Here is a 24,623-nt window from a genome sequence, read left to right on the forward strand (position 1 = left end):
CCCCTTATTATACCTTTTCCTCTCACTTCCAGTAGAGATCCCTCCAAAACAATTTAGTGAATGGAAAAAGCAAACATCACGATTCATTTGGGACAAAAAGAGGCTATGGGTGATATCTCCTACACTTCGGCTGCCGGAGAAGTTGGGGGTATGGCCCTCCCATCAGCAAAGTAGAGACCTCTTGTATACTAGGGGTCCTCTTGTATACTAGGGATCCTCTTGTATACTAGGGGTCCTCTTGTATACTAGGGGTCCTCTTAGGGGGTCCTCTTGTATCCTAGGGGTCATTAGTGGTTGAACGTCTTCAACTCCAGAGACATCAAACTGCTTAGATGGCCGCCTTACAATTTTACGCCACTTATTGCAAGATTTTAGGTTTAGAAAATGGGTTTATTCTGGTATCACTTCCATGTGAAAGATAATTAATTTGTGGGAGGTTAATAGTTTTGATGATCTGTTTCAGACATATGGTTTGGTTAAGCAGGACTTTTACAGATATTTACAACTTGATTATTTCTGTAAAGAGGTAAAATGTTCTGATTCAAGAGAGCCACCAATTATTACTCCTATATTAATTTATGCTTATAACTCAGGAAGTACAAAAGGTCTTATAGGCAAGTTATAACATGGCATCACATTGCTGAATACAGACCCCACAGACTATGTGAAACAACCAAGCAGAAAATAACTGGACTTTGAAATAACTGAGGATGTGTGACGGAATGCATGGGAAACACAGTCATCGTCCATCAACTTCCTGACCTGGAGAGACTGGAAAAACCTAATTCCCTTTTTTATCACTCCAAAGCAGAAATCCAAACAAACTGGAACCCAGCTTTGTTGCTGAATGGAATGTGGAGAATTTATGGTTGATGATGGTCATGTTTTCTGGACTTGCCCCTCTATTCAGACTTTCTGGAAGGAAGTAAATCATAAAAAAAAAAAAAAAAACGGCATCGGTACAACATTCACATCCCTATATCTTGGAACTATATCTCTGACGAGATAAGTAAAGATCCCACCAACCTTCTAAAAGTCTTGTTGGCAGCAAGTAATAATGCCATAAAAGGCTCTTTGTCAATATTGTTAATAACATCCATCTCTTAGAAAAGATGACCCACTCCATCAATAGTTAACGTGTTGAATTGACTGAACATCCGATGACCTCATGTTAGTTTACTATTTGTAATTTTCTTGTTTTCATGTTATTGCTTTGTCCTCTATGTTGAATGTGAAAAATGTTCATTAAAAAAAGTGGTATTGGATGTATAAATCTAGATCCCAATCCTTCAGATTGAATCTGTAAACACAGCCACCAGATAATGGTACAGCGCGACAGCACGACCCAGTTTGTCCCCTGACACACAACCACAGGACGGCTGTGAAGAAAGGAGAAAAACAGCCAACACGTCTGGTTAATCTGTGTCAGCATAATGTTTGATTAGTTAGGAAGAGGGGGTCGCCCAGGCAACCGGGGACGAAGGGGTGAAAAGCCCTTCATGTAACCCCTGAAGGTATATTAACCCGTACACTACTGGGCTCAGGGAATGGACTCAGTAGGATCTGTTCAGTGGGAGGCGTGCACCCAGAACTGAGCTTCGTGGCTCCCTGGTCACCTGACCAGCCCCCTTCATGGCCGCATAGTGTTCCAACCACCTGAGCAGTCAAGCGATGACCGGAGCTTAAGGAAAAAGCAGAACCTGACCGCTGCCTAGGGAGGGAATCCAAAAGGTTAATTATCAGTCCTCCTGCACCTGGAAACCCTTTCTCCACCAAGCTCAGATCACAGAGGTCCAGAGTAACGCGTTCCTTCCCTTTGGACCGCAGACACTTTGGATTTCAGGACAAATCATTACTTTATTCAACTCTGCATTTACTAGATGAACTAAGACATGTTCGGTCGCAGCAGGCATTTATTAAAGTCATTGTTCTACAAATACCTGATACACTGTGTTGAGGAAAACTGGAGTGCTTTAAAGTAGACGGTACAAGTAAACAATTAGACCGAGTGTGATACAGCAATACACCTGCATACACGTCACGCTCAATAGGCCACCACATGTTTACCGTATCACTGGGCACATAAGAAGTGTCCAACCGACCAGATAGATGTACATAAGAATACGGTGCATTGATACACATTCACCAGATCACTCACGTAAACAAATACCATGTATACAATTAAAAGACAAAAATAGACAAAGAAGACTTGTGTAATGTTTGGCACACAAATGGTGTTTAACTAGACAGGATACAAAAAACCCAAAGGCATTACAAAACCTGACAGCAAGCCATGACATATATAGTAGAAATAACAGGTTGTGCATTTAGGGCCTCAGGCAGTGCCGTCATGCAGTAGTAAAGTTCAGCTTGCTCCATATATATATATATATATATACCTACATTTATTTTGTGCTTCGCCACCATTGCAGTATGCATCATCTCAAACGTCTTGATTACAATATGAAAGCCATGCTCATAAAAACGTATAGTTTTGTCTTGGGCAGTGGCACCTAAATAGTCAAACGCTGGCTGCTTAAACACATTTAAGCTTAAAAACTATTAAAATATAGGCTTAACCAGAGCCGCTAAAATATTGTATTGAAATGTTAGCAGTATGGCTTTATTGGTGCTTCTCATGCCTCCTCCTTTACAGCAGACACCCCTTCTCTCAACTACATCCCCCCGTAAAGCGCTCTGACCACCGGCTCCTCAGTCTGCACAGCGGCCCCGGCAGGACGGTCCAGGGGGAAGGGCCCCCACTGGGAGGGCCTTCTCTGGGAGGGCCTCCTCAAGGAGGCGTCAGGCACGAGTCCGGCTGCCACATGCGCAGGTCCACCAGGATCTGGTTCAGCTTCTGCATCCACAGGAGCCGCTCCTCCTTGGTGTCAGCACTCAGCCAGTTCCTAAGCGGACCAATGGGAGGGCGGGTTACAGCAAGTACTACACGTAAAGACCACCACCACTCAGGGGCTGGGGCTCAACTAGCAGTATTGTAACCATCATTGGCTACCATACTGGCATCAGCCAATCACAATGGCACACAAACATCTTGACATGCAGGACCCTAAAAACAGGGTTATCTGGCAATACGCTGGGCTCGTTACTGACGAAGAAGAGGTCTACGAGGAGGCGGGTCTACTCACTTGGTGACACACATGGTGTTGCTGCAGTGGCTGACCAGGGTCTGGTGGTCATCTTCTCTCTGGGGCCGGACTGTGATGAGCTCCAGGGTGTTGGGTCGGGCGCAGAACTCGCGGTTGGCGGGCTCCACTCGCGGGCTGGTGCAGTTGGCCAGGTTGATGCGGCCCATTGGGTTCTTTGAACGGGAAAATATAACACTTGCATTTATAATTGACCTGTTAAACCCCCAGAACAATAAAATAAAGACACACATTTAAAAAAACAAACGTTTTGGGTTGTATTAAGGACAGGTTTGTGAATGCCCGTAGCCAGCCATTCTGAAGCAGGCAGGGGCGATACTAAATGAGCCAAATACCCGAGACGGGACGCATATTAAACATTTCGGTGTCAACCACTATATTTCATCCTAGACAAACCAGAAAGGTAGAGCAGTTGTCTTGTAACCAAAAGGTACCCTAACTGCTCCTGACGAGCTGGGTGTCGCCTTGCATGGTTGATCCGTTGCACCACTTATCCTCGATACCCCAGGCTGCATCCAGTGCAGGAATGCTCCGACTTGGGTTAATTAAAAGTACAGGTTTTTCTAAATGTTGGTGATCAACAAGGTTGTAAAGCAACTTCGGGCACGTCAGTCAAAATAAATGTTTTTTACCTCCGACATGTTTACGATCTTAACTCATCCATTGCCCCGCGCCCAAACTGACAGCTGTCTACTGAAAACATCTTTCTCGAATGCCGCCCTAGTTTGTTGTGGCTGGTGGCTCCATTACCATTAGTTGAAGTGGGTACAACAATGCCACTTATCATTCCAGAGTATGACATGCTTCGGCCAATTAATAGATTTTCCCACCTCCATGTATACTTGGACAATTGCAGTTGTCCATTAGAGGAGCGTGGTCAAACTATGGCAATCGGATTAAGCAGTGCATGTAAACGCACTGACAGACTCTGAAAGCCTAGACCCCCCCACCAACGCCATGCACCTGGCCAATGATCTGAACAGCGGGACAGTTCTGACCCCTTCCCCCTGTCACACCTTCCACCAGCTCCAGCCCATCTGCTCCAACCCCCACTCACCATCCTGGATAGGGTGTTAAGAGACTCTTCAAGGGACAGATCCCCGTAAAAGGAGCTGTGCCAGACTCTCCCTCAGCCCCCCCCCCTCAAGCCCAGACAGTCTGTCTCCGGTGTTCAGACCTCTTTAACTCATCCCTGAGACATGCGAGTACAGAACTTAAGCTATAGTACTTTTGGTTTACATTTATCTTTGTTATTATTTTAATAATTATTTATAGTCACCAAACTTCAAAGCCTTGAGCAGCATCACACTCAGCACAGCCCCCCCCCCCCCCCCCCCCCCAAGGCTGTGTGCTCAGTCCCCTGCTCTTCACCCTGCCGACTCACGACTGCACACCAACCTACAGCACAAATCATTTGGTGCTGAATCAAGGATTCGGACGATACAACTCTGGTGGGTCTCATCACCAAGAACGACGAGAGCCACTACAGGAGGAGGTCAACCTTCTGACCACGTGGTGCAGAGACAACGACCAAGGGCTGCTCGATTATTGAAAAAAAAAATCATAATCACGATTATTTTGGTCAATATTGAAATCACGATTATTCAAACGATTATTTTTTAGTTTGTAAAGATGATGTATTTATTCAGCATGCCTCTCCCAAAAAAAACTTTGGAACTGAGACCTTGGAAATTTCGCCTTAAAATAATGCACAAAATGGTCCAAAAGAAAAGGTTCAGATCTAAAATAATGTACAGATATGTATCCATCTGTTTTGCACTTTATTTAAAACTTTTAGTAAAAAAAACCGAACATTTGATTATATTCGTTTTGTGATCGTTTGACCCCAAAATCGAAATCGCGATCAAAATTCAATTTATCTGCCAGCCCTACTCCTGCTGAATGTTAGCAAAACCAAGGAGATCGTTGTTGACCTCCGGGGAGGCCACACCGGACACCCACCCCTGACCATCGACGGTGCTGCTGTGGAGAGAGGGAGCAGCACATCAGAGAGGACCTCTCCTGGACCACCAACACTGCATCACTGGCGAGGAAAGCACAGCGGCGCCTCTACTTCCTCCGCAAACTGAAGCAAGCGAAGGCTTCCTCCACCCATCATGTGCACTTCCTACCGGGGCACCATTGAAAGCATCCTGTCCAGCTGCATCGCTGTGTGGGGCGGGAGCTGCACTGAACACAGCAGGAAAACACTGCAACGCAGAGTCCACACAGCTGGAAGGATCATTGGTGCCCAACTCCCTTCCTTGAGAGACACATACGTACATCCCCCGCCTCACCCTTAAAACGACCATGATTGTGAGTGACGCCAACCACCCGGCGCAGTCTGTTCAGCCTCCTGCCCTCTGGGAGAAGGTATCGGAGCCTCTGCGTCCACCACTCACAAACAGCTTCATCCACCAGACTGTCATGAAGCTAAATTCTCTCCCCTCTCAGCAACATCCACCAGCTGTCAGTAAGCTGAATCCCCCCCCCCAAAAACAGACTGAAATTGCTGCTATTTTACTGACTGTTCTTTTTGCACTATTCCCATTTACACCATTACTAAATTTTGCTGCCATTACTGACTGCCTTTTTTGCACTACCACAACTCAACTCATGAAAAAAAAAACTTATGCTACTTCTTAGATTTTATTATTTTATTGTCTTATAGTTTTATCTTTTTAATATTAGTAATGTCCTTATCTCTTGTGCACTTCAATGTCTCCTTTTAGGGCCCTATTTTAACGGTCTGAAACGCAAGTGAGGAGCACAAAATGGAAATAGCTTTGTGGGTGAGTCTCCTGTAGGTGTGTTTTGGGCGGAATACCTGTAGGTGTGTTTTGGGCGGAATACCTGCAGGTGTGTTTTGGGCGGAATACCTGCAGGTGTGTTTTGGGCGATACATGCAATAAATCAATGAGATTCTCCCCTAAGACGCATGCATGAGTCATGACCACATGAATTTCTAACTTCAAATGGCTCAGTTTATGTCCCAATAATGTGGCCTAATTCACACATGGAATAGCGTTTTGTTCTACAACTTCAGAAACACTGAGTCGTCATGTAAATTTCAGCAAAGAGAATTTAACACGTATATGATATGCGGTTCCATGGCCGCAACGGTCTATTTAATGATATGCGGCAATACATTAACAAACATAATTTATTACCAGTATTGTATAAATTATCGTTATCAACTTGGGTTCATAATATGCATGTTTCCCCCCATTAATATACATTGCCACGGACTGTATTATGCGTTAGCCTACGTGTTTAGTTTGCGTGTGTTTAAACAGACACATGTGCTCCAAGCATCACCCGAATTCATTCATTCTTTTAAACACTCGTGGTAAAACTGTTTCCTCACGATCAAATACTCATCAATCCTAAGTTATAGGTAGTTCACGTTGTCTGTACCAAGAAAATATGCGATTGATTTAAAAGTACAACTTATCACTGCTGTATCAACTGTTCCTTCCTAAATAATTTAACTAACGTCATCATTAACCCTTAAACGAGATTTTGTTTTTGAATGTTCGGATACTTTCCTCGAGTTTATTATTGTTATTATTATTATTTTAACGCATGGCATAGCCTACTACCAGGATTTTTTCGGTCTGTGGCACAATTGCAAAATCGATCTGTTAGATAGCACCATGTATCATTTGCGCTGTAACACGCCTCTGCTTTTTGCCGACACGCCTCTCAGGGCGCAAGTGTAGTTTGCTGCGGGGGAAATTCAGCTTTTCGCCGGGTGCAAACTAGCAACGATACATACGTCGTTGTAGAAAGTTATTGCGCTGGGTGCAAGATAGGGCCCTTAGTGTTGTCTTATCTGTTGTTTACTTTTAGTGTTATCTTATCTTTAGTGCACGTGCACCTTATCTGTTCACCGTAGGATAGTGAGAAACGGTTTCTCGATTGCTTTGTATGTCTACATGTGAATTAATTGACATTACAGCTGACTCTGACTTTGAAACTACTGTAATTTCTGTTGATAAATTAAAAAAGCTTCTGTCAAAACCGTTTGATCAATGGTGGCTCAGCCAACTAGTGCATTTCCCAGTGGATATCAGTCTGGCCCTGGCTGGAAGGAAAGTGATTTCCAAATATGGTACATGGTTTAAAAAACATGAAGCTAAAACATTTTAATCTGAGAAAAACCTTCAATGCAGATTTCAGTTCATCTTTAAACATCGTGAATCAACCTACATTTGATAAAAACTGCTCTGTCTAGTAGTTGAAGAAGCTGGACAAGTCATTGATGTGCCTTCCTATTATCAGGCTCTATTAAATCAGATACTGTGTCCTAAAATAAAACTTTCCCAGGGCGCTCATTGATCAGAGAGAAACAGGATGTGAGCATTTTTTAACGAACTAGGAAGAGCGGGCAAAGTCTAAACCCCCAGCCAACAGAAGCCCGGCGTGTGAGGTGTGGTGTAGGCACGGCGAGCTGGGGAGGAGGACCAGCCTACCTTGCGTCTCTCGTCGTCTGGGTAGGTCCAGTAGGAGATGCAGTACCCTGACAGGACGCACCACCTGCGGTGCCACGAGCCAAAACCGCTCACATCCTCAAACATGGTCTGGAGGGGGGAGACACAAACACAGGATGACTCCGCTACCACTTCAGAGGGAATGCCAACACACATTTTATAATTTAACACTTTAACAAAGTTAAAATAATTAGGCACACTATAATGTCATCTTAGTCAGACTGGCTTGTCTAACCCTTTCAAAACACACAACGACACACTCCTGTGACGTGTTCCAATCCATACTATCTGTACTTACTAGCCTTAGTTTCAGTACGTAGGGCGTTCCAATTCAGATGGGGCGAAAATAAGTGTACTGAAAGGACCCGGATGTGTACTCAAAGCCATCTTAGCTACGTAGTGGAAGAGGGCGGAGCCCGGCTGAGCCAAATTCTGCGCATTTTCCACATAGCCTGCATTAATAGTCATTTTGTAGTTTTTATAGCTTTTGTAGCTTTTTTTAGCTGCTAGGCGTAAAGCGGGATGTTTATTGCAGAGGAGGAGCAGCGGCGGCAGACGTGATCGTAATTTCCGGTTAGTGCACCACGGAGTATTCGATTTGGAACAATACTGACATCTGAAAATTAGCGCACTTAGTGAGTGCGGATAGAGTACTACGTTTAAGTGTGCTCATGGAAGTATGGCTATTGGAACACAGCACTGGTCTGATAGTTTGTAAAGCACCTGCCCTGAATCACTTCTGGAGGAAATCAAATAATCACTCTGATGGAAACATTTACAATTTCCCTCAGAGCATTCGCTGCTTCATTTCACATTGCACCAGAGCTGGTGCAGGGACTGAACCCTGCAGTCAGTAAAAGCACTTCCCTTTCATCTTCAAATCAAACTGAACATGTGATTTCCTGACGATCTTGCACTCACCAGGAAGCCCCTCTCCTCCACCTTGCTGGAGCCCACCTGGCACTGCATCTTCAGGTGGATGTGACCCTCCAGAGGGCACAGGAACGGCACCTAGAGAGCACGGCCACAGGTTAGCGAGGAGCCCCTTGGCGTCTGCTCCACCTGACCCCTGGGTGCCTGCAGCAGGGAGCTACAGCAGGGCTACAAAGAGCTGTACGCTCTTAACAACATATACAGTGCAACCGCAATGCCCCAAGTCCTGAATTTGACGTTAAAAAACAATGCTTCCAATCCTTTGGGAGCATGCATACACGTTGATCCACCGTGAATACAGGGTCTACTGGCCAATATACAGGTCAATCTTTCAAGACATGCAAACACCATGTGCAGAAAGGGGTTAAAGAAAATGGGTAATCCTGATGAACAGCATTGCAAGTCTGTTTATATTTAGTAAGTTTTCAGAAGGCCAAATTAGGGTAGCAACAAAGACTTGGTTTCCACAGCCACAGACAGACTGGCAGGCTGATCCGGATTTTAATGTTAGCGTCAAGAAAGACTGATTCAGTTCATCTGGTGGTGATGTTGATTGCTCCACACTTTCCCCAAAACAAATCTGAACATAAATAAAATGAAGAAAACTAATCTGTCCGTGAGACAAGAAATAACCTTTTTATGAAACATGTCACTGAGAAGTTCCCTTTCCCTTCCTTCATATTTGATCTATAAAAAGGGAGAGACGGTTTAAGAGTGAGTGAGCGCCTAAGAGATCACACATCGTCAGGGACAACCAAAGACGGTGGTGGGCCTGTGAGCACATGAGGAACCTGTAACCAGAAGAACTAGCAGCACCTAATGCCGCGTTTGCACTGCAGGGTGCGGAACGGATCGGATCGCAAAGGTGCGGTAGGGAGGGGGCAGTAATAGCCCAGCTCAGTTCCGAGGTCGCGTTTCCACTGCCGACAGTACCCTTTGTGGTAGGCCGGATGTCGATCGCTGCGGCAGCTACGTAAACATCGTAAACAACGTCTTCCTCCCCAAGAATGCAGACGAACGTCTCCACCTCCTTGTTCGCCCAAGCAAGCGTATTACGCGACATGTTAATTGTAAAGAATAATACCTCGAGGCTACTGTTTGTTTGTTTTTATCCACGCGTCACCCGGAAGTTATGTTTCTGTCGACCAATCAACGGAGGGGGTGTACTGTGTAGCTAGAATTTCCCGGGACCCTTTCAGGCGTCTCGTCTCGTTTTCAGTACCCCAACGGAGGAGTCCTGAAAACGAGGCCAAAACTGGCCAAAACGGGTACGGCTAAGTCCGGGTCACGCACACTTTTGATGGTGGAAACGCGACCCGATCCGCACCTTTGCGATCCGATCCGTTCCGCACCCTGCAGTGGAAACGCGCCATAAGCTAATGGGGGCTCTGGTTGCCACTGTCTGCAGCCCAGGGCTGTCATACAGAGAAGAACGAGTTGCTCTTTCAAAAAGGCCTGCAGAACTGTGTGACTCCCCTCGACAAATGTTCTCCAGCTTTACACTTTGTTTGGCACCTAGTCACAGCAAAATAATATCACTTCTTTGTTAAATAAGACCAAGTTCTTGAAATGTCCTTCTTTGCTTCTACATGAAACATCTTTTTTAATTCAAACAAGTCCATCATAGCCAAACCTTTTTCCAATGAGAGGGATTCAATCCTTAGTCTTTGTTTGGGATAAAAGGATAAAGGGACTAAAGAAACAGTCTTGCTAGGGGGACAACAATAGAGAAACATTATATGTCAGGTCGGTACCTTCTCCAGGGGAAACTTGTTCTTCCCGACGGATGAAAGGGTCAGCTTGTGGGAGCCCACCAGGACAAAGCTGCTGGTGTGGACCGCATTGGGCCCCCCGGGGCTGGCCATCACTGCAGGGAGACGGGACGATTAGACACCAGGACACAGGCCCCTCAAGACCCAGCCAGACGACACAGGCCCCTCAAGACCCAGCCAGACGACAGAGGCCCCTCAAGACCCAGCCAGACGACAGAGGCCCCTCAAGACCCAGCCAGACGACAGAGGCCCCTCAAGACCCAGCCAGACGACAGAGGCCTCTCAAGACCCAGCCAGACGACAGAGGCCTCCAAGTCCCAGCCCGACTGATTACATTTACATTTAATTTACATCTAGAACGGGGGTCACTAACAGGCGGACCGGGTCCGGACCCAGACGCCGTCCGATACGGACCCGGACGTATAGTCAATTAATTATTCAAGTATTTTTAATTTTGACGGGGAGCTTCTATTTTGACCGGCGCAGCGTTTCTAGACATTACGGTACTGGTTTAGTGAATCAGGAAATCCATTGACCAATTGCATTCGAGTTAAGCCATCCCACGTGATGCTACCCAGCCAATCGAATATGTGCATTCCCGGCAATGTGCATGTCACTATGAGACAAAGCACGAATCGAATCGATCCAACGAATCGAACAGGGAAACAAACTCAGTCTAACGTCTCCAAAACATGTACCTAAGAATGCACACCCCCTTATCATTAACCCCCTCAAAAGCAAATTAACAGTCACTATACTATTGTACGGCAGATTAAAAGTGTGCGAAACCGAATCCTCTATACTAGATACAGCATAACAGAGTAAGAATGTTTTTTCTTGTACATTTTAGACTAAGAGCCACCTGGTGAGTTAATAGCGCAACTGCATCTAGTGTTCCTATTCGTGCACTGTGGATTCCTCTGCAGAGATAAATATATCCAAGCTGGGGGTCTGAATACTGATGATTGCAGTTACCAATGGTTGACACGATTTGTGTGTCATCATTTTAAAAGAGAATAAAGAGGTCTTTTCACATGGGTGGTAGCCATGGGGCTAACAAGTACCCCTCCTTCCTACAACTTTTAACCCAAAACGCGTTCCCTATAGTCCTCTTTCCGTTCTGGGCTACCGTAGAAAAATGGCGGGCTCCGTGGATATAAAGGGCTCATTCTAAGGTCTTATTTTCATGGGATAATACTCTTCTAATCCATTTCTTCCAGGTCTGTTCACCTTGAGGTCACTTAAGTCTTAAACCATGTGAAAGCATTTCTTCTTTAGATTGCCTTATGGACTCACCTGGAGCTTGGCTGCTCTTCTGCAAAGAAAAATTAAGAATTTGTCAATAAATGTAAAAGCAGGTACCATTAAAAGTACCACAAATGCAATATTATAATGCTGACACAAAATTTGCCAAACCATAATTGAAAAAAAGGCTTACTGTAATGGCAAGGAATCTCTTTGGTGTCATAGCCTAGAAAAGATGTAGAACCAAACACAGATTTCAATGCCATGCAATTCTACTCCATCATCCTGAACCCAATCTGATGTCTTTCAGCGCACTGGGGTTATCAGCAGTTCACTACCAGTATCATCACCATTCACTAGTATGTATCCTCCCCCACCCATGGTGCACCCCCACCAGATGAGAGGTGGTACTGAAACTGATCCATACCGACATACACAAATCATGGCCGTCAAGAACCTGTCTCCAGATTACCTGAATACACACACATCCCGGTTACACACACATCCCAGTTACACACACATCCCAGTTACACACACACACACACACACACACACACACACACACACACACACACACACACACACACACACACACACCTCAACAGTAATTCATAATTCACCTTAGACTTGCTGGTCTTCTTCTTCTTGTCATTGGCTGCCTCCCGCTTCATCACCTAAACATCAAACCACCGTTATACCAAAAGATATATCTAAAGATGTTCAGAACCAATGAATAATGAATAAGCCACTCACCAGACAGTAGACTTGGATATCCACCTCAAAGTCATTGGAAACATCAGACCTACAAATGAAGGGAGACATGTTGAGCAGCTGAATACATACTACAAAATGGACTGACACCACGTCTCTAGCCCACTGTTTAATTTCTTCTCAAGTCTTAATTATTCCCGCATGCGAGCGGCGGAGAATATGATCTCTAAATTATTATGGACAGTAGACTAACCGCTATAAGACTAGCGAAAACAAGCGGCGTCTCTTCGGAACTGTCATTTTCTTAATGAGCCGTGGTAATGTTTAAAATGAGCTCCTAACGCTGCCCTCTTCCGATTGGCCCCTGGTGAATCCCGCGCAGGGTAGGTGGTCCCCGCCATCTCAGACCATTGTGGGCGTTTGAGCCCGCTCTCTACACACAGTCAACTTGCAGTTAAAAGCATACCTCGTGTTTCAATTCAAACACAAGTCGCACCGCGGTTAGAGCCGCTGCCTCTCACTCGGAGAGAGTGTGTGTGTGCGAGTCGGAGGCAGAACGGGAGAGAGAGAGAGCAGAGTAACAAAATAGCAGGTGGCTGGCGCGGCTCGTAATGGCTGTTATTTCAAATGGCACATTTTAATCTGATCGGTTAACCGGTTTCAGACGGTTAATGAGGCTCGGTGGTCGGTCAAGAATATTTTACATTTTCGCCATCCCTAACCGCAACAAATACTAAAAGCAGCTTTAGGGCTTTAGTTGTTCTATATAATAAACTATCAATCACAAAGGATTCCTTTACTTGATCATTGTTAGATAACAAGTAGTGTATTTATGAAAGGAACTATAATGGAGCCAATATTACAATTTTGACAATCAGAAGTCTGAATTGATTGTCTTGATGCACTATGGTCCAGGGTGATGGACTCACATGGTGAACTTGGTTTTGAAGGAGAGTGCGTCCCCGCTGAGCCCGCTGCGGGTGCTGGCCAGGGGCGTGGCTACCATGTTCTCGGCCCCCGCTCTGATCAGGATGAAGAAGAAGTGACTGGAAGACTCTGAGAGAGACAGAGACAGAGAGAGAGTTAGCGGGCCGTTTAACCTCAGGTGCCCAGGTGCTGCAGCTTGAACTGGTTGTTCTTTGAGGAATGAAAGCTGCCAATAGGCTCAGGCCCAGTGACCTGGTGGCTTGTCAGAACAGAGAGAACATCCAAGCTTGTTTACTTCATTCTAATTCAAACATTCAATACCGTCTTCATGTAACAACACAAATAAATGCACCTGGCTTGTTAGCGGCAGCGCAAACAAAGTCTGCCTTGAGGGGCAGCCGGAGCTCCTGCAGGGTGATGGAGCCCTTGGAGGCAGGGACCCCCGAGTTCAGGGGGGCCCTGGAGGGCCCGGCAGTCCCCCTCTTCTGGCCCGACGGGCCCTCCCCCTTCAGACGCTCCAGCTCGGCCTTCAGCGCCAACCTCTTCTCAGCTGGGTTACAGGGGCAGAACGGGAGGGGATGACATGTCTACAGACACACACCAACAAACACGTTGAGCACAAATGTGAACCAATGGAGCGCTGGGCGGGGGGACTCACTGGCTACCAGCAGCAGCCGCTGGGCTTCAGCCTCCACCGGGGAGCCCTTGCCGTGCTCCTCGTCGGTGCAGCAGTTGAGCGCCTGGCTGGCCTGGTGGATCACCGTCTGCTGCATGTTCATGTCGCTGGTCAGGGCCTACAGGGGGCGACGAGGAGCAGCATTAGCAACTCAATCTGGACTAGAGGCTTCTTCAGACATGAGGCACACGCACACACGACTTTGTGAAAGGACTCGTCACAGAGAGAACTTATTGGTGGTGCCCACGTTTGTGCTTGCCGTGAGCCATTCATACCAAGGCCACATATGCCCCTACCAATTAAAGAGTCTTCTTTAGCACGCTAAGGAGGGATCCGGAGCCTAGGGAGGCGTCCAGCTCATAAAGGAGACCATTCATCATGTGTCAATTCTAGAGATACAAGCGGTCAAGATGTTCGAGAGACCCAGACGCTCAAGGCCACAAGAACATGTGAAATTCCCGCACATAGCCATGTAACGTAATTCACACATTTATACCAAAGGCCACATATGCCCTTACCAATTAAAGAGTCTTCTTTATCACACTAAGGAGGGATCCGGAGCCTAGGGAGGTGTCCAGCTCACAAACGAGGCCATTCATCATGTGTCAATTCTAGAGATACGAGCGGTCAACATGTTCGAGTGACCCAGATGCTCAAGGCCACAAGAACAAGTGTAATTCCCTCACATAGCCACAAACAAAGTTGCAATGCCAACATATAGCCACAAGGGGTCAACACCATACCACAAAGCAAGTTGCAATGCCAACACATAGCCACAAGGGAGCAGCATAGAGACACATACAACATCCAGAGAGGCGGGAGTTCAGCACCATGCTTAGCCAATCAGAGCACATAACTATGTCCACGCCTGCCCAGTATTAAAGTTACAACCCATAGCCCAGGGGGTTAGAACGCTCCAGGTAAAGCATCCTTTGGAATGCCCTACTAAGTGTATCTCCACATGTGCATGTACAATTCCCCTCCTTTTGCTTCATGTATGCTAGTCCAAACCTTTGCTAAATAAAGTGAGTTAAAGCGATCCTGACTTGGCAGACTTTTTCCAAAAGAACACGGCAGGCCCCAGACCCACGCGACCCCTCACCTTCAGCCTCCTGACCTTAGGGCCCCAGACCCACGCGACCCCTCACCTTCAGCCTCCTGACCTTAGGGCCCCAGACCCACGCGACCCCTCACCTTCAGCCTCCTGACCTTAGGGCCCCAGACCCACGCGACCCCTCACCTTCAGCCTCTGCTTGAGGCCCGCCTCCTGACCTGAGAGCCCCAGACCCACGCGACCCCTCACCTTCAGCCTCTGCTTGAGGCCCGCCTCCTGACCTGAGAGCCCCAGACCCACGCGACCCCTCGCCTTCAGCCTCTGCTTGAGGCCCGCCTCCTGACCGGAGTGCCCCAGACCCACGCGACCCCTCGCCTTCAGCCTCTGCTTGAGGCCCGCCTCCTGACCTGAGAGCCCCAGACCCACGCGACCCCTCACCTTCAGCCTCTGCTTGAGGCCCGCCTCCTGACCTGAGAGCCCCAGACCCACGCGACCCCTCGCCTTCAGCCTCTGCTTGAGGCCCGCCTCCTGACCTGAGAGCCCCAGACCCACGCGACCCCTCACCTTCAGCCTCTGCTTGATACCCGCCTCCTGACCTGAGAGCCCCAGACCCACGCGACCCCTCACCTTCAGCCTCTGCTTGAGGCCCGCCTCCTGGCCGGCGGCCCTGGGCCCGGCAGCCGCGGTCCGCAGGGACACGTCCTCGTTCCTGACGATCACCTGCTTGACGTGGGGCCGCTCCGTCTCCTTCACCCGGATGGAGCGGTACGCGTCCACGCTGGGGAGAGAGGAGGGACACCGGCGTCATCCCACGGGCCACCGGCTCACCACGCCGGGTGGAGCAGCTCCTTTTTCAACTTCACGTGATTTTGCTACTTGATGTATGCATCACGCTTCCTCAATTGACCTTTACCATCCCAGAAACCATTCCCCCACCCCCCATAAGGTGCAAGGACGTACATTTCAAATGTCAATCCGCTGCATACACATAAGCAGCTTAACCTTCTCGTTTAGACACGTTACTAAGGCCCAATCGCATTTCTACCCCTTACCCCTTCCTCTTACCCCTCCTCCTTGTTTTGTAGGGGTAAGGGGAAGGGGGGAGGGGTAAGGGGTAGAAATGGGATTGGGCCTAAGACTCAGAATCCTTTGTGCTGGAGGGGCCCCCCACCTGTAGAGCAGCTTGTGGCCCTCCTCGTCTGTGGACTGGCCCCGTGACACTCGGGCCCTCTGGAACTTGCTGGGCGTGGGGCTGCTGCTGCTGGAGGCGTCGCTCTTCTCCAGGAAGGAGCCGGCCGGCGTGGACGTCTGAGGTGCAGAAGAAGAAGATGACCAACGGAGGCATGTTGGGTCGTACTCAAGCTTTGCATTGCTCCTCGATGGGGCCATTGTATATCATACATCTGCCCAGCTTGGCTCACAGTGCATGGAAGGAGGGATATCCTTTGAAAGCGTTCTCCCATTGAATAAGAGGTGTTTTACTTTACTTTTTTACACCAGGGATGGGGAACTGGCGGCCCGCGGGCATGTGGCCCGCGGCCCGCATGCCCACTCACCCTGCACATAAAAAAAAATAAAAAAAAAAATAAATAAATAAATTATAATAATAATAATAATTGATCGAGTTACAGAAAACTCGTTCAAGAAAGATGAGAAGAATTCATAGAATTCAAAGGCAAACCCATGCGTCTAGTTTGCTTAGAAGCGATATCAGTCACTAAAGATATCCACTTAAGTCGCCACTACAACTACTACAACTGCTTGTTGGGTTTGAGTTCATTGAGTTGTTGCACTTAATGTTGGGCCACGGTTTTTCAGTTTTTTGACTTCATTGAATGATGATGTATGTGAGCCCTTTGCACTGATAAAAATACTGACCATTCATGTGGCTGTTTGAGCATGGAAAACATGAAATTAATGTATGTTGGTTCAATTAACATACCGTACATAGGTTATGATTCTGGACGATTTTTTAGGTAGTGGCCATCGCCAAAATGCACCAGAACACAGGAAATCATCTACCAAATTCAAAATTATGTAGCTTCTCTCAGCTCACGTATAGTTGAAGTGTGCAGTCATGTGGCCCTCCGATGGTTATGATAAAAAATGTGGCCCTCTTTATCATGAAAGTTGCCCATCCCTGGAGTAGCTTCATCATCACTGCCAGCTGACATCAAACGCCTTGCTAGAGAAAAACAGTTCCAGCCATCACATTAGGTGAGTCTAGAAATGCAGCAAACATGAGGCTTAGTAACACAGCAGTTATAGACTTTTTTTGTCTTTTTTTTCATCTTTAGTTATGTGTTCATAATGGTACGGCCCTCTGAGGACTTTGGAAAAATTGAAATGGCCCTTGATGTGAAAAAGGTTCCCCACCCCTGCCTTAGAGGGTGTTGTATAATGTTGCATATGAAGACTTTGGAGACTGTAGAGGCCCCGATAAGCTAACAAAATATCTAAATTAGCAGGTTCCGAATGATTCCAACACCCCAATACAGTGCATCCCGGACCAAACCACGTGAACGATCACCTCACGTCTGACCACGACTCGCATCAAACGAGCGGCCCACAAGCATGTCTGTGGGTCTGACACCTGGACCCCCATGTGGCTTCGGTGCCAAGGCCTTGTTATGATGATTGATCATAGACAAATGTAAGGAACCCTCCTTTGCATAGACCCCTCTAGCGTACCATCAGCTCCCTCCTGTCAGGACTGCGGATCACAGACGCCACCGTCTCGGCCAGCGGCGTGAGGAGGGACATGGAGGAGATATTCAGTGGATCTTCCTCCTCGTCCCCCTCCTCCCCGGTGCTGCTGGATGTGTCGTCGCTCTGCTCCAGAACCCCCTCAAACAGCTCGTTGATCACCGCAGAGTTGATGGAGCCAGAGTCCACGTTCGTCTCCACCTCCTCCTCCTCGCTCTTCTCCTGCTCCACCCGGGGCTGGGGGACAGCCAGTGGGGCGGGCCGCTCCTCCCTCCTCATCGGGCTAGAGGTGGAGACGGGCGGGGAGAGCCCGGGACCTGCTGTAGACAGACCCCGTTACAATGCTACTCAAGAGAATAAGAAGTAAAGGTTTTTAAACAAAAATAACTCTAGAGGACAATTATAAGCACATAGCGATGTGCCAAACAATGTATGCAAGTAGAATATGTCTATGTATATATTTACACCTTGTTTACATTACTATGTGCACAAAGTGGCTCATGAAGAACGCTGACATATCGCACACGATGGGTCAAAGAAAGTTGGGCTGGGGAACACGCACACCACACACAAAGTATGTGTTTCTTATTCGTCATAAGTTACAAACTGTGGACTTGCGATGCGGTGAACATGATTCAAATCCTGACGGTCCTACCTGCAGAGGTCAGGCTGGAGAGGGTGCTGGACTCAGCTCCTCCCTGAGACGTGGCGCTCACACACTCGGAGGGCTGTTGTGCGGGTGTCTGTAAAGCAAACGCACGAGGTCATGAGGATCCCGATGATTCCTTCAGCATTGTCTCGTGGAGCAGCACAGGCTCCTCCCCTCACCTTGGTCTCCCTGTTCCTCTGGCCGTCGGACGCCTCCTCCTTGTTCTTCCACAGGTTGCCCGCCTTCTGGAAGCGACTGCGGATTTGAGCGAGCTCCGTTTCCCGTTCCTGTCGTAAACAAAGGGGGGTCAGAAAAGATCTTCAACACTCGGCTGAAATATCATACATCACATAAAATATTTTTTATACAAAATAACACAGATTACAAAATCCATCCATGAGCCGGTGGTTGAGATAGGACGATATAGTATGATAAAAGGAGGGCATTAAGAAAGGGTGTTCACCAGCTTCTGTCTCTGGGTCAGCTCTGAGGTGGTGGTGCTGGCAGCCTGCGCTGCGCGGAGCTTATCCTGGACCAGCCGTGTGTTGGGGGTCACGCTGAGGTTCTTGGCCGGGGTGCCCCCCGTCGCCGTGGGGGTGCCCTGATGAGCGCGCTCCTGGCACTTCTCTCCAAAGCGCTCCAGGAAGGACTTCGCCCCTGACAGGTCAACAACAAGCAGGAGGTCTCGCAATAAGTAGACCATTCCATCCAACACAAAATAAACAAAAAAAAAAGTCGACAGCTGGGGATCACTGCTGCTCAAAACCCCTCAGAGGTTTCTTTATTGGATTTCCTAATTGTATAATAATTATTGTTTTGATCTTACCCGGGGTCCCGGAGGAGGCCTTCAGGTGCTGAGGGGTAGTGGAGGCCTGAGCGGCCACACAGACCCGCTCTCTGGAGGGGATGGAAGGGTCCGTTCTGGCAGGCTTGGCGGGGAGGTCCAATTTACTGGGGCTGGCGTTCGGCGCGTTAGAGTCCAGACGCCTGGACGGGGCCTGAGTCTTTAGGGGACTGGGAGACATGGGGGCCTTGTTCAGAGCCTTCTGGGGGCTGGGGGCCGGAGAGGACTGAGACACTGCAGGGGTCTGCTTCAGGACGTCAGACTTCAGGGGGCTGGCCGGGGCCCCTCTGGTGGACCTGACTGGTGATGGGCCCATCTGGACGGGGTCACAGGTACAGGGAGTTAGAGGGTTGCTCCAACATTCAAAAAGCTGTGGCGGGGGACAGAGCCATTTGATAATCCGCCAAAGCATAATGCTGACCGGTAAATAGAAGTGAATGAGAAGGAGTCAAATAGTCATCTTCAAGAATGGGAATCTTCAAGTGAAGTGGTTTGGAGTGCAATGTGGCCTCTTGGCCAGTGGATGGCAGTATGTTGTAGACCTACTACAAGCAAACCAAGCACTGATTATACTTCAGTCTCATGGATACGAAGAACGTTCAGACTAAAGTTTAATGTAATCTTCTTATCCATTCAACGGACTAGTCCGTCCCGTACTGCGGAGACGAAGGGCAGTGAGAAAAGCCAGTTGATCATAACCAATAGCATTTACAAGGAGCATACATTAAAATGCACACATCGGTGAATTCACTAGACTCCATCTCCATTCAACTCTCTCCCAACAACGTTTAAATTAAAGGTTTTGCTGATGTTGCTCCTGTGGTATCTGCAGGTTTCAGCAAGTCAAATTTCAGACTTTTTAAGAGCTTTTTAATGAAATTTAAGGCCTAAAACACGCAATGGTGGGGGTTGGCAACAGACGTGAGCCAACTTCGGAAACGGACGTCTTCCAGCCAACTGTCCTTGAATTTGCACCCACCCATTGTCGCAGATTAGCTAGCCAGCACGCAGATAATCGTTTATATATGCTGCTAGCAAGAAAGAAGCCTGTCTACATGTCCTTCCTGAAAAGCTCCAGCCCCGACAAATTTAAGACCTTGAGTTACAGTATTTAAGACCAGCATGACATTTGTAACGAATTTAAGACTTTTGAAGGCCTTCAATTTAGAGACATGAATTTAAGACTTTTTAAGGATGCGCGGACACCCTTCCTGTGGTAGAAGACCTTTGCGTTGCATACCAAGGTCTCATCCGATGACAACCCACTATTGGATCATTCACAGTGCCTACCTGAGCAGAGCTGGGGAGGGGCCTTCCGCCGGACGGGGCGGCGCTCTGCTGGGGGGGCTTCCTGGACATGAAGGTGGAGGCGGGCTTGGCTGGTGGGGGCTCCTTGGCGACGGCGGGATGGCTGAGGTCGTCCTCCCAGGTGCCGATGGTGGCGGCCAGGTTGGCCAGGCGGCCCCTCCTCCCAACCGGGGCCCCTGAAGGAGCCGGGGCCGTGACCTGAGGGGCCACTTCTGGCTGTCTCTTGACGGGAGACAGGGGGACGTCGTCGGATGTGTCTGGAGTCAAGAAAAAAAAAAAATGATGAATTCATAATAATATTTTTTATATAGCCCATTTTGCTGCCGAGACAATACCATGGTCCTGCTTATCAGTGCATTCAAATTATGAAACAGAGGATGCAAGTTAATACTAAATGGCCTAAACGACATTAGGATTCCTAATGAGGCCGTTGGCTTTGCCCTTCATCCCCTACGTTGTATTAATGCATCCTGGATAAGGTACAAAGTGGCCCCTAAAATAAGGTGCTCTCTCCAAAAAATAAAACTCCTTCATTAGTCTGTGTGCAGTAGATCTAATGAAGACATGAGGTACCGTTATCCCAGTAGTTCCTCTGCGCCGCCAGCTTCTGCAGGCGCGACCTCATGCCGGCGGCCGTCAGACCAGGGGCCTCCTCGGGCCCCTCGCTGGCCGCCTGGCCCCTGGAGGGAGCGGGCTCCATCTGGCCCCTAGAGGGAGCGGGCTCCATCTGGTCCCTAGAGGGAGCGGGCTCCATCTGGCCCCTAGAGGGGGCGGGCTCTGCCTGGCCCCTGGAGGGGGCGGGCTCTGCCTGGCCCCTAGAGGGGGCATGCTCTGCCTGGCCCCTGGAGGGAGCGGCCATCTCCACGGTCCTGGAGGGAGCGATCTCCGGCCCCGGGTCCGAAGCGATGACCATGGCCTCGGGTTGGGCCCGGCCGCCCCTCGCCGGCTCTGGGGGCGGCGGCTGGACAGGAGGCCGCACGGCACTGGACGGAGTGGGTCCGGCTCTCCTCTCCAGGGAGGCGGCAGAGCGGACGCTGGCGGGGCCCGCGGGGGGTTCCCTGTCTGTGGGGGGGTCCAGGGGAGCGGCCGGGGGCACCACCACTGGCTCCCGGTTCTCCGCCTCCTCTGCCCCGGCGGCGGAGGCCGGCTGGGGGTTCTCCTCAGAGCAGCGCCGCTTGGAGGGGGAGGGTTTGGAGGAGGGGTGCAGCGCTGTACGGTGGGCGGGGGGGAGGAGGTCAGACCAGTCAGGACCTGCTGGACTGGTCTTGGTGGGGAGGGGACCACCATGCTTTGGTTCCATGATGTATCATTTAAATTCATGCTCTCTCAAACCAACATCGTACAAAACAGAGGCGATGTTGACTAAATGTGTTATTGAAATAAAAGTAATTTAAAAAATACTAATAATCAAATAACGATTTACCGGTAGTATTCATCATATGGCAAAACTGTATCCATATCATCATTACATTTTCAACCATCACAGAGATCCAATGCAAAATTTCAATCTGTCTAAAATAGGGATGCAAACAATTAATCGATTATCGATTAATTGTCGATAAGAGATTACTCGATTAAAATAAATTACTTGCAATTAATCGCATTTTAACCCGTAATTCCCCAACCGTCCACGTGAGGGCGCACTTGACGCCAGACGTACTTGACGCACACGCGGGAACACAAGCGGGAACACGAGCAAAGCAGGGCCGTGTTCCAATACCCATACTTCCATGAATATACTTAAAGGAAGTATACTATCCGCACTGGCTACTACGTACATTTTTCAGATGCGAGTGCTGTTCCAAATCGAGTACTCCGTGGTGCACTAACCGGAAATTACGATCACGACTGCCGCCGTGGCTCCTCCCCCGCAATAAACATCCCGCTTTGAACGGTGAACTCTTTACGCCTAGCAGCTATAAAAAGCTATAAAAACTACAAAATGACTATATTAATGCAGGCTATGTGGAAAATGCGCCGACTTTGGCTCAGCCTGGCTCCGCCTCTTCTGCTACGTAGCTAAGAAGGCTGCCGTTGAGTACGGGGAGTGTCCTTCGATCCACACTTCACGATTAGCCCGTTTTGAGTACGGCATCCGGGTCCTTGAAGTATACTTCTTTTCGCCGGATCTGAATTGGAGTACTGCGTACTCAAATTTTGGCTAGTAAGTACGGACAGTACGGGTATTGGAACACGGCAGGACGGAGTGCAGTATGGAGCCACTTTAAGTTGGTTAATGACGACAAAGACGCCAAATGCACAATATGTGGAAGTATTCTAAAGTACAACAACTAAACGACTTTGTTGAATTACCACCTAAATGTGTCACATTCAGAAGGAAATTCAGCTTCTCAGAAGAATTGCCACTTATCAATTAATCGATCATCGATCGATAAGATGAAACAACTATCGATTAATGAATTACTCGATAATTTGCATCCCTAGTCTAAAAGCACGATGCCCCTCTTCCTACCCTTTTCCATGATGGGCTCAGTCAACAGGCTATTGGTGTCAGCCAATGGCTCCCTGCTCCTCTTTGCCATGGGTCTGTTCGCGGCTGTGGGCCGCTCTGCCATCTTCTTCTGCAGGTTCTCGCGCCGGGCGCGTGTGCGCTCCAACAATTTCTGGTAAAACAAACAGGAAAGGTCATTGTAATGCGAATCGTGTACATGCAACTGCAGCCATACAGTTCAGAAGTAGCCATCATTTTGTAAAATGTTGATTTTTTTTCATCCATGTACGACTAAAGAGCAGATTGAATCTGACTTCCGGACCCGCAAGTCTCAAAGAAATAAAAGAGGAAGAAAGAAAACATGACTTTCACTAAAAGGTCTTAGTTCTACATTTATGGCTGTAAGCAACTGCCATTCAAACATAATGCCGTCTTAGTGGAGACAAAACCAGGGCAAAATATGTGCATTCCTTTGGGTGAAATGGTAGCGTAATCGTTACCAAATGTAAATAAGCTTTGACAACATGACCCTACATAGGCACTGCCATGTAATCAATGTCTTTCTTTGAAAACCCGGCCCCTTGGCCTCACAGGGAACACGTCATGAGAGCTGATTTACAGCCCAGTAACTGTGCAAGACCAAACACATTCCTCTCATTCAACGGTCGTTTTCCACACCGCTTGGAAAAATTTGCAGATGTGTGAGTGTAAATGTCATTCCACAGGAATGAGCCACTCCTGCCTGGAGGCCCAGCCAAGAGGTTTGAACTCTCAAATCCTATTGGCTGGGACAAGGAATGGCAAGTCCTCTCAAATACAACCTGTAAATAGATTCATTCTCCACGTATGTAAATAATGCAGACATTTATGGGACCTCATGAACAAAAGACCCCACACTAGAAGGTATTCCATGGGGCGGTCGGCATGTTGTTAACCGGTGGAGGTCATGGTGCTTGAGAGGGCCAGGTGGGTTACCTCAACTTGAGGTGATAAGAGCATTATCGTCTGATGTGGGTGGTGGGGATCTTTTGAACCCACATGTAACCAACGTCACATCGAGTTGTGAGGATTAGCTATAAGGATCATGTTTCCGACGTTGAGGCCATAACCAAAGTTCACTTCATGACTCTTTGCTTTGCTAACTTATTGTACGTCATATGTTTCGTGTTCGTGTCAGTTTACTGCCGCATAGTCGAATTGTGGCTGTCATCATTAAGGGTTAAAGGAAGACAACATGTGACACATCTATATCTGATCGTCGGTTGGGAAGCCTTTTTCAAAAGAGGAGAAGGATACAAACACATAATACAATCAAATAATATAAACCAATTAAATGACTTGTTTATATTTTAAGAACAGCCGGTCCTAAGAATCCCTACACCATGATGGTGTTGGGATGGTGATGAATAAAGGAACAACGGTATTGTATTGATAGCTGACGTCAAGGAGACCTCTCACTTTACGATAATATAATAATATAATACAAACACAGTTGCTCACCTCGGTAAAGGGGTCCATCTCGGAGGAACGTTACACTTAATATCTATCCACTCTTTACTAATGTGTTCGGCTCGTCCACAAAGAACGGACCGCTGTTGAAGTAGACGCTCCTCAGCTCCTCTGCTCTCAAACGATACTTAGGTTCAAATTTGAATTTCAGCGGTGCACCCTCTGCGCATGCTCCAACGG

General features: G+C 48.0%; 1 protein-coding gene across 3 annotated transcripts; it reads right to left on the reverse strand.

The window, feature by feature from the left end:
• Window positions 1-1,456: 1,456 nt before the first annotated feature.
• LOC130375866 (anillin-like) lies at window positions 1,457-24,594 on the reverse strand. Of its 3 annotated transcripts, none has more exons than XM_056583003.1 (24): window positions 24,435-24,594; window positions 22,956-23,106; window positions 21,056-21,691; window positions 20,465-20,739; window positions 19,157-19,490; window positions 18,794-18,987; window positions 18,510-18,617; window positions 18,337-18,424; window positions 17,667-18,001; window positions 16,147-16,283; window positions 15,603-15,753; window positions 13,904-14,039; window positions 13,598-13,795; window positions 13,248-13,374; window positions 12,361-12,409; window positions 12,228-12,281; window positions 11,801-11,833; window positions 11,659-11,677; window positions 10,345-10,457; window positions 9,224-9,277; window positions 8,579-8,668; window positions 7,640-7,747; window positions 3,147-3,319; window positions 1,457-2,906 (listed from the first exon to the last, which is right to left on the reverse strand). In XM_056583003.1, exons 1-24 carry the CDS (start codon window positions 24,450-24,452, stop codon window positions 2,792-2,794), a joined length of 3,696 nt encoding a protein of 1,231 aa, XP_056438978.1. In that variant the 5' UTR covers window positions 24,453-24,594; the 3' UTR covers window positions 1,457-2,791. The 3 variants fall into 3 exon arrangements, with proteins under 3 accessions (XP_056438978.1, XP_056438979.1, XP_056438980.1); XM_056583004.1 differs by having other exon boundaries at window positions 17,667-17,998; window positions 24,435-24,580; XM_056583005.1 differs by lacking the exon at window positions 9,224-9,277 and having other exon boundaries at window positions 1,458-2,906.
• Between the last annotated feature and the right edge of the window lie 29 nt (window positions 24,595-24,623).

This window comes from Gadus chalcogrammus, chromosome 22, assembly GCF_026213295.1.
Source record: "Gadus chalcogrammus isolate NIFS_2021 chromosome 22, NIFS_Gcha_1.0, whole genome shotgun sequence".
In the NCBI taxonomy this organism is placed as follows: Eukaryota; Metazoa; Chordata; class Actinopteri; order Gadiformes; family Gadidae; genus Gadus; species Gadus chalcogrammus.

What these genes read in the sequence shown, in the direction of transcription:
- LOC130375866 (XM_056583003.1), bottom strand. An exon ending in TGACCCAGAGACAGAAGCTG is followed by an intron (nt 18,618 to 18,793) that starts GTGAACACCCTT and finishes TGTTTACGACAG; the next exon opens with GAACGGGAAACGGAGCTCGC. An exon ending in AACACCATGTGTGTCACCAA is followed by an intron (nt 2,907 to 3,146) that starts GTGAGTAGACCC and finishes TGGTCCGCTTAG; the next exon opens with GAACTGGCTGAGTGCTGACA.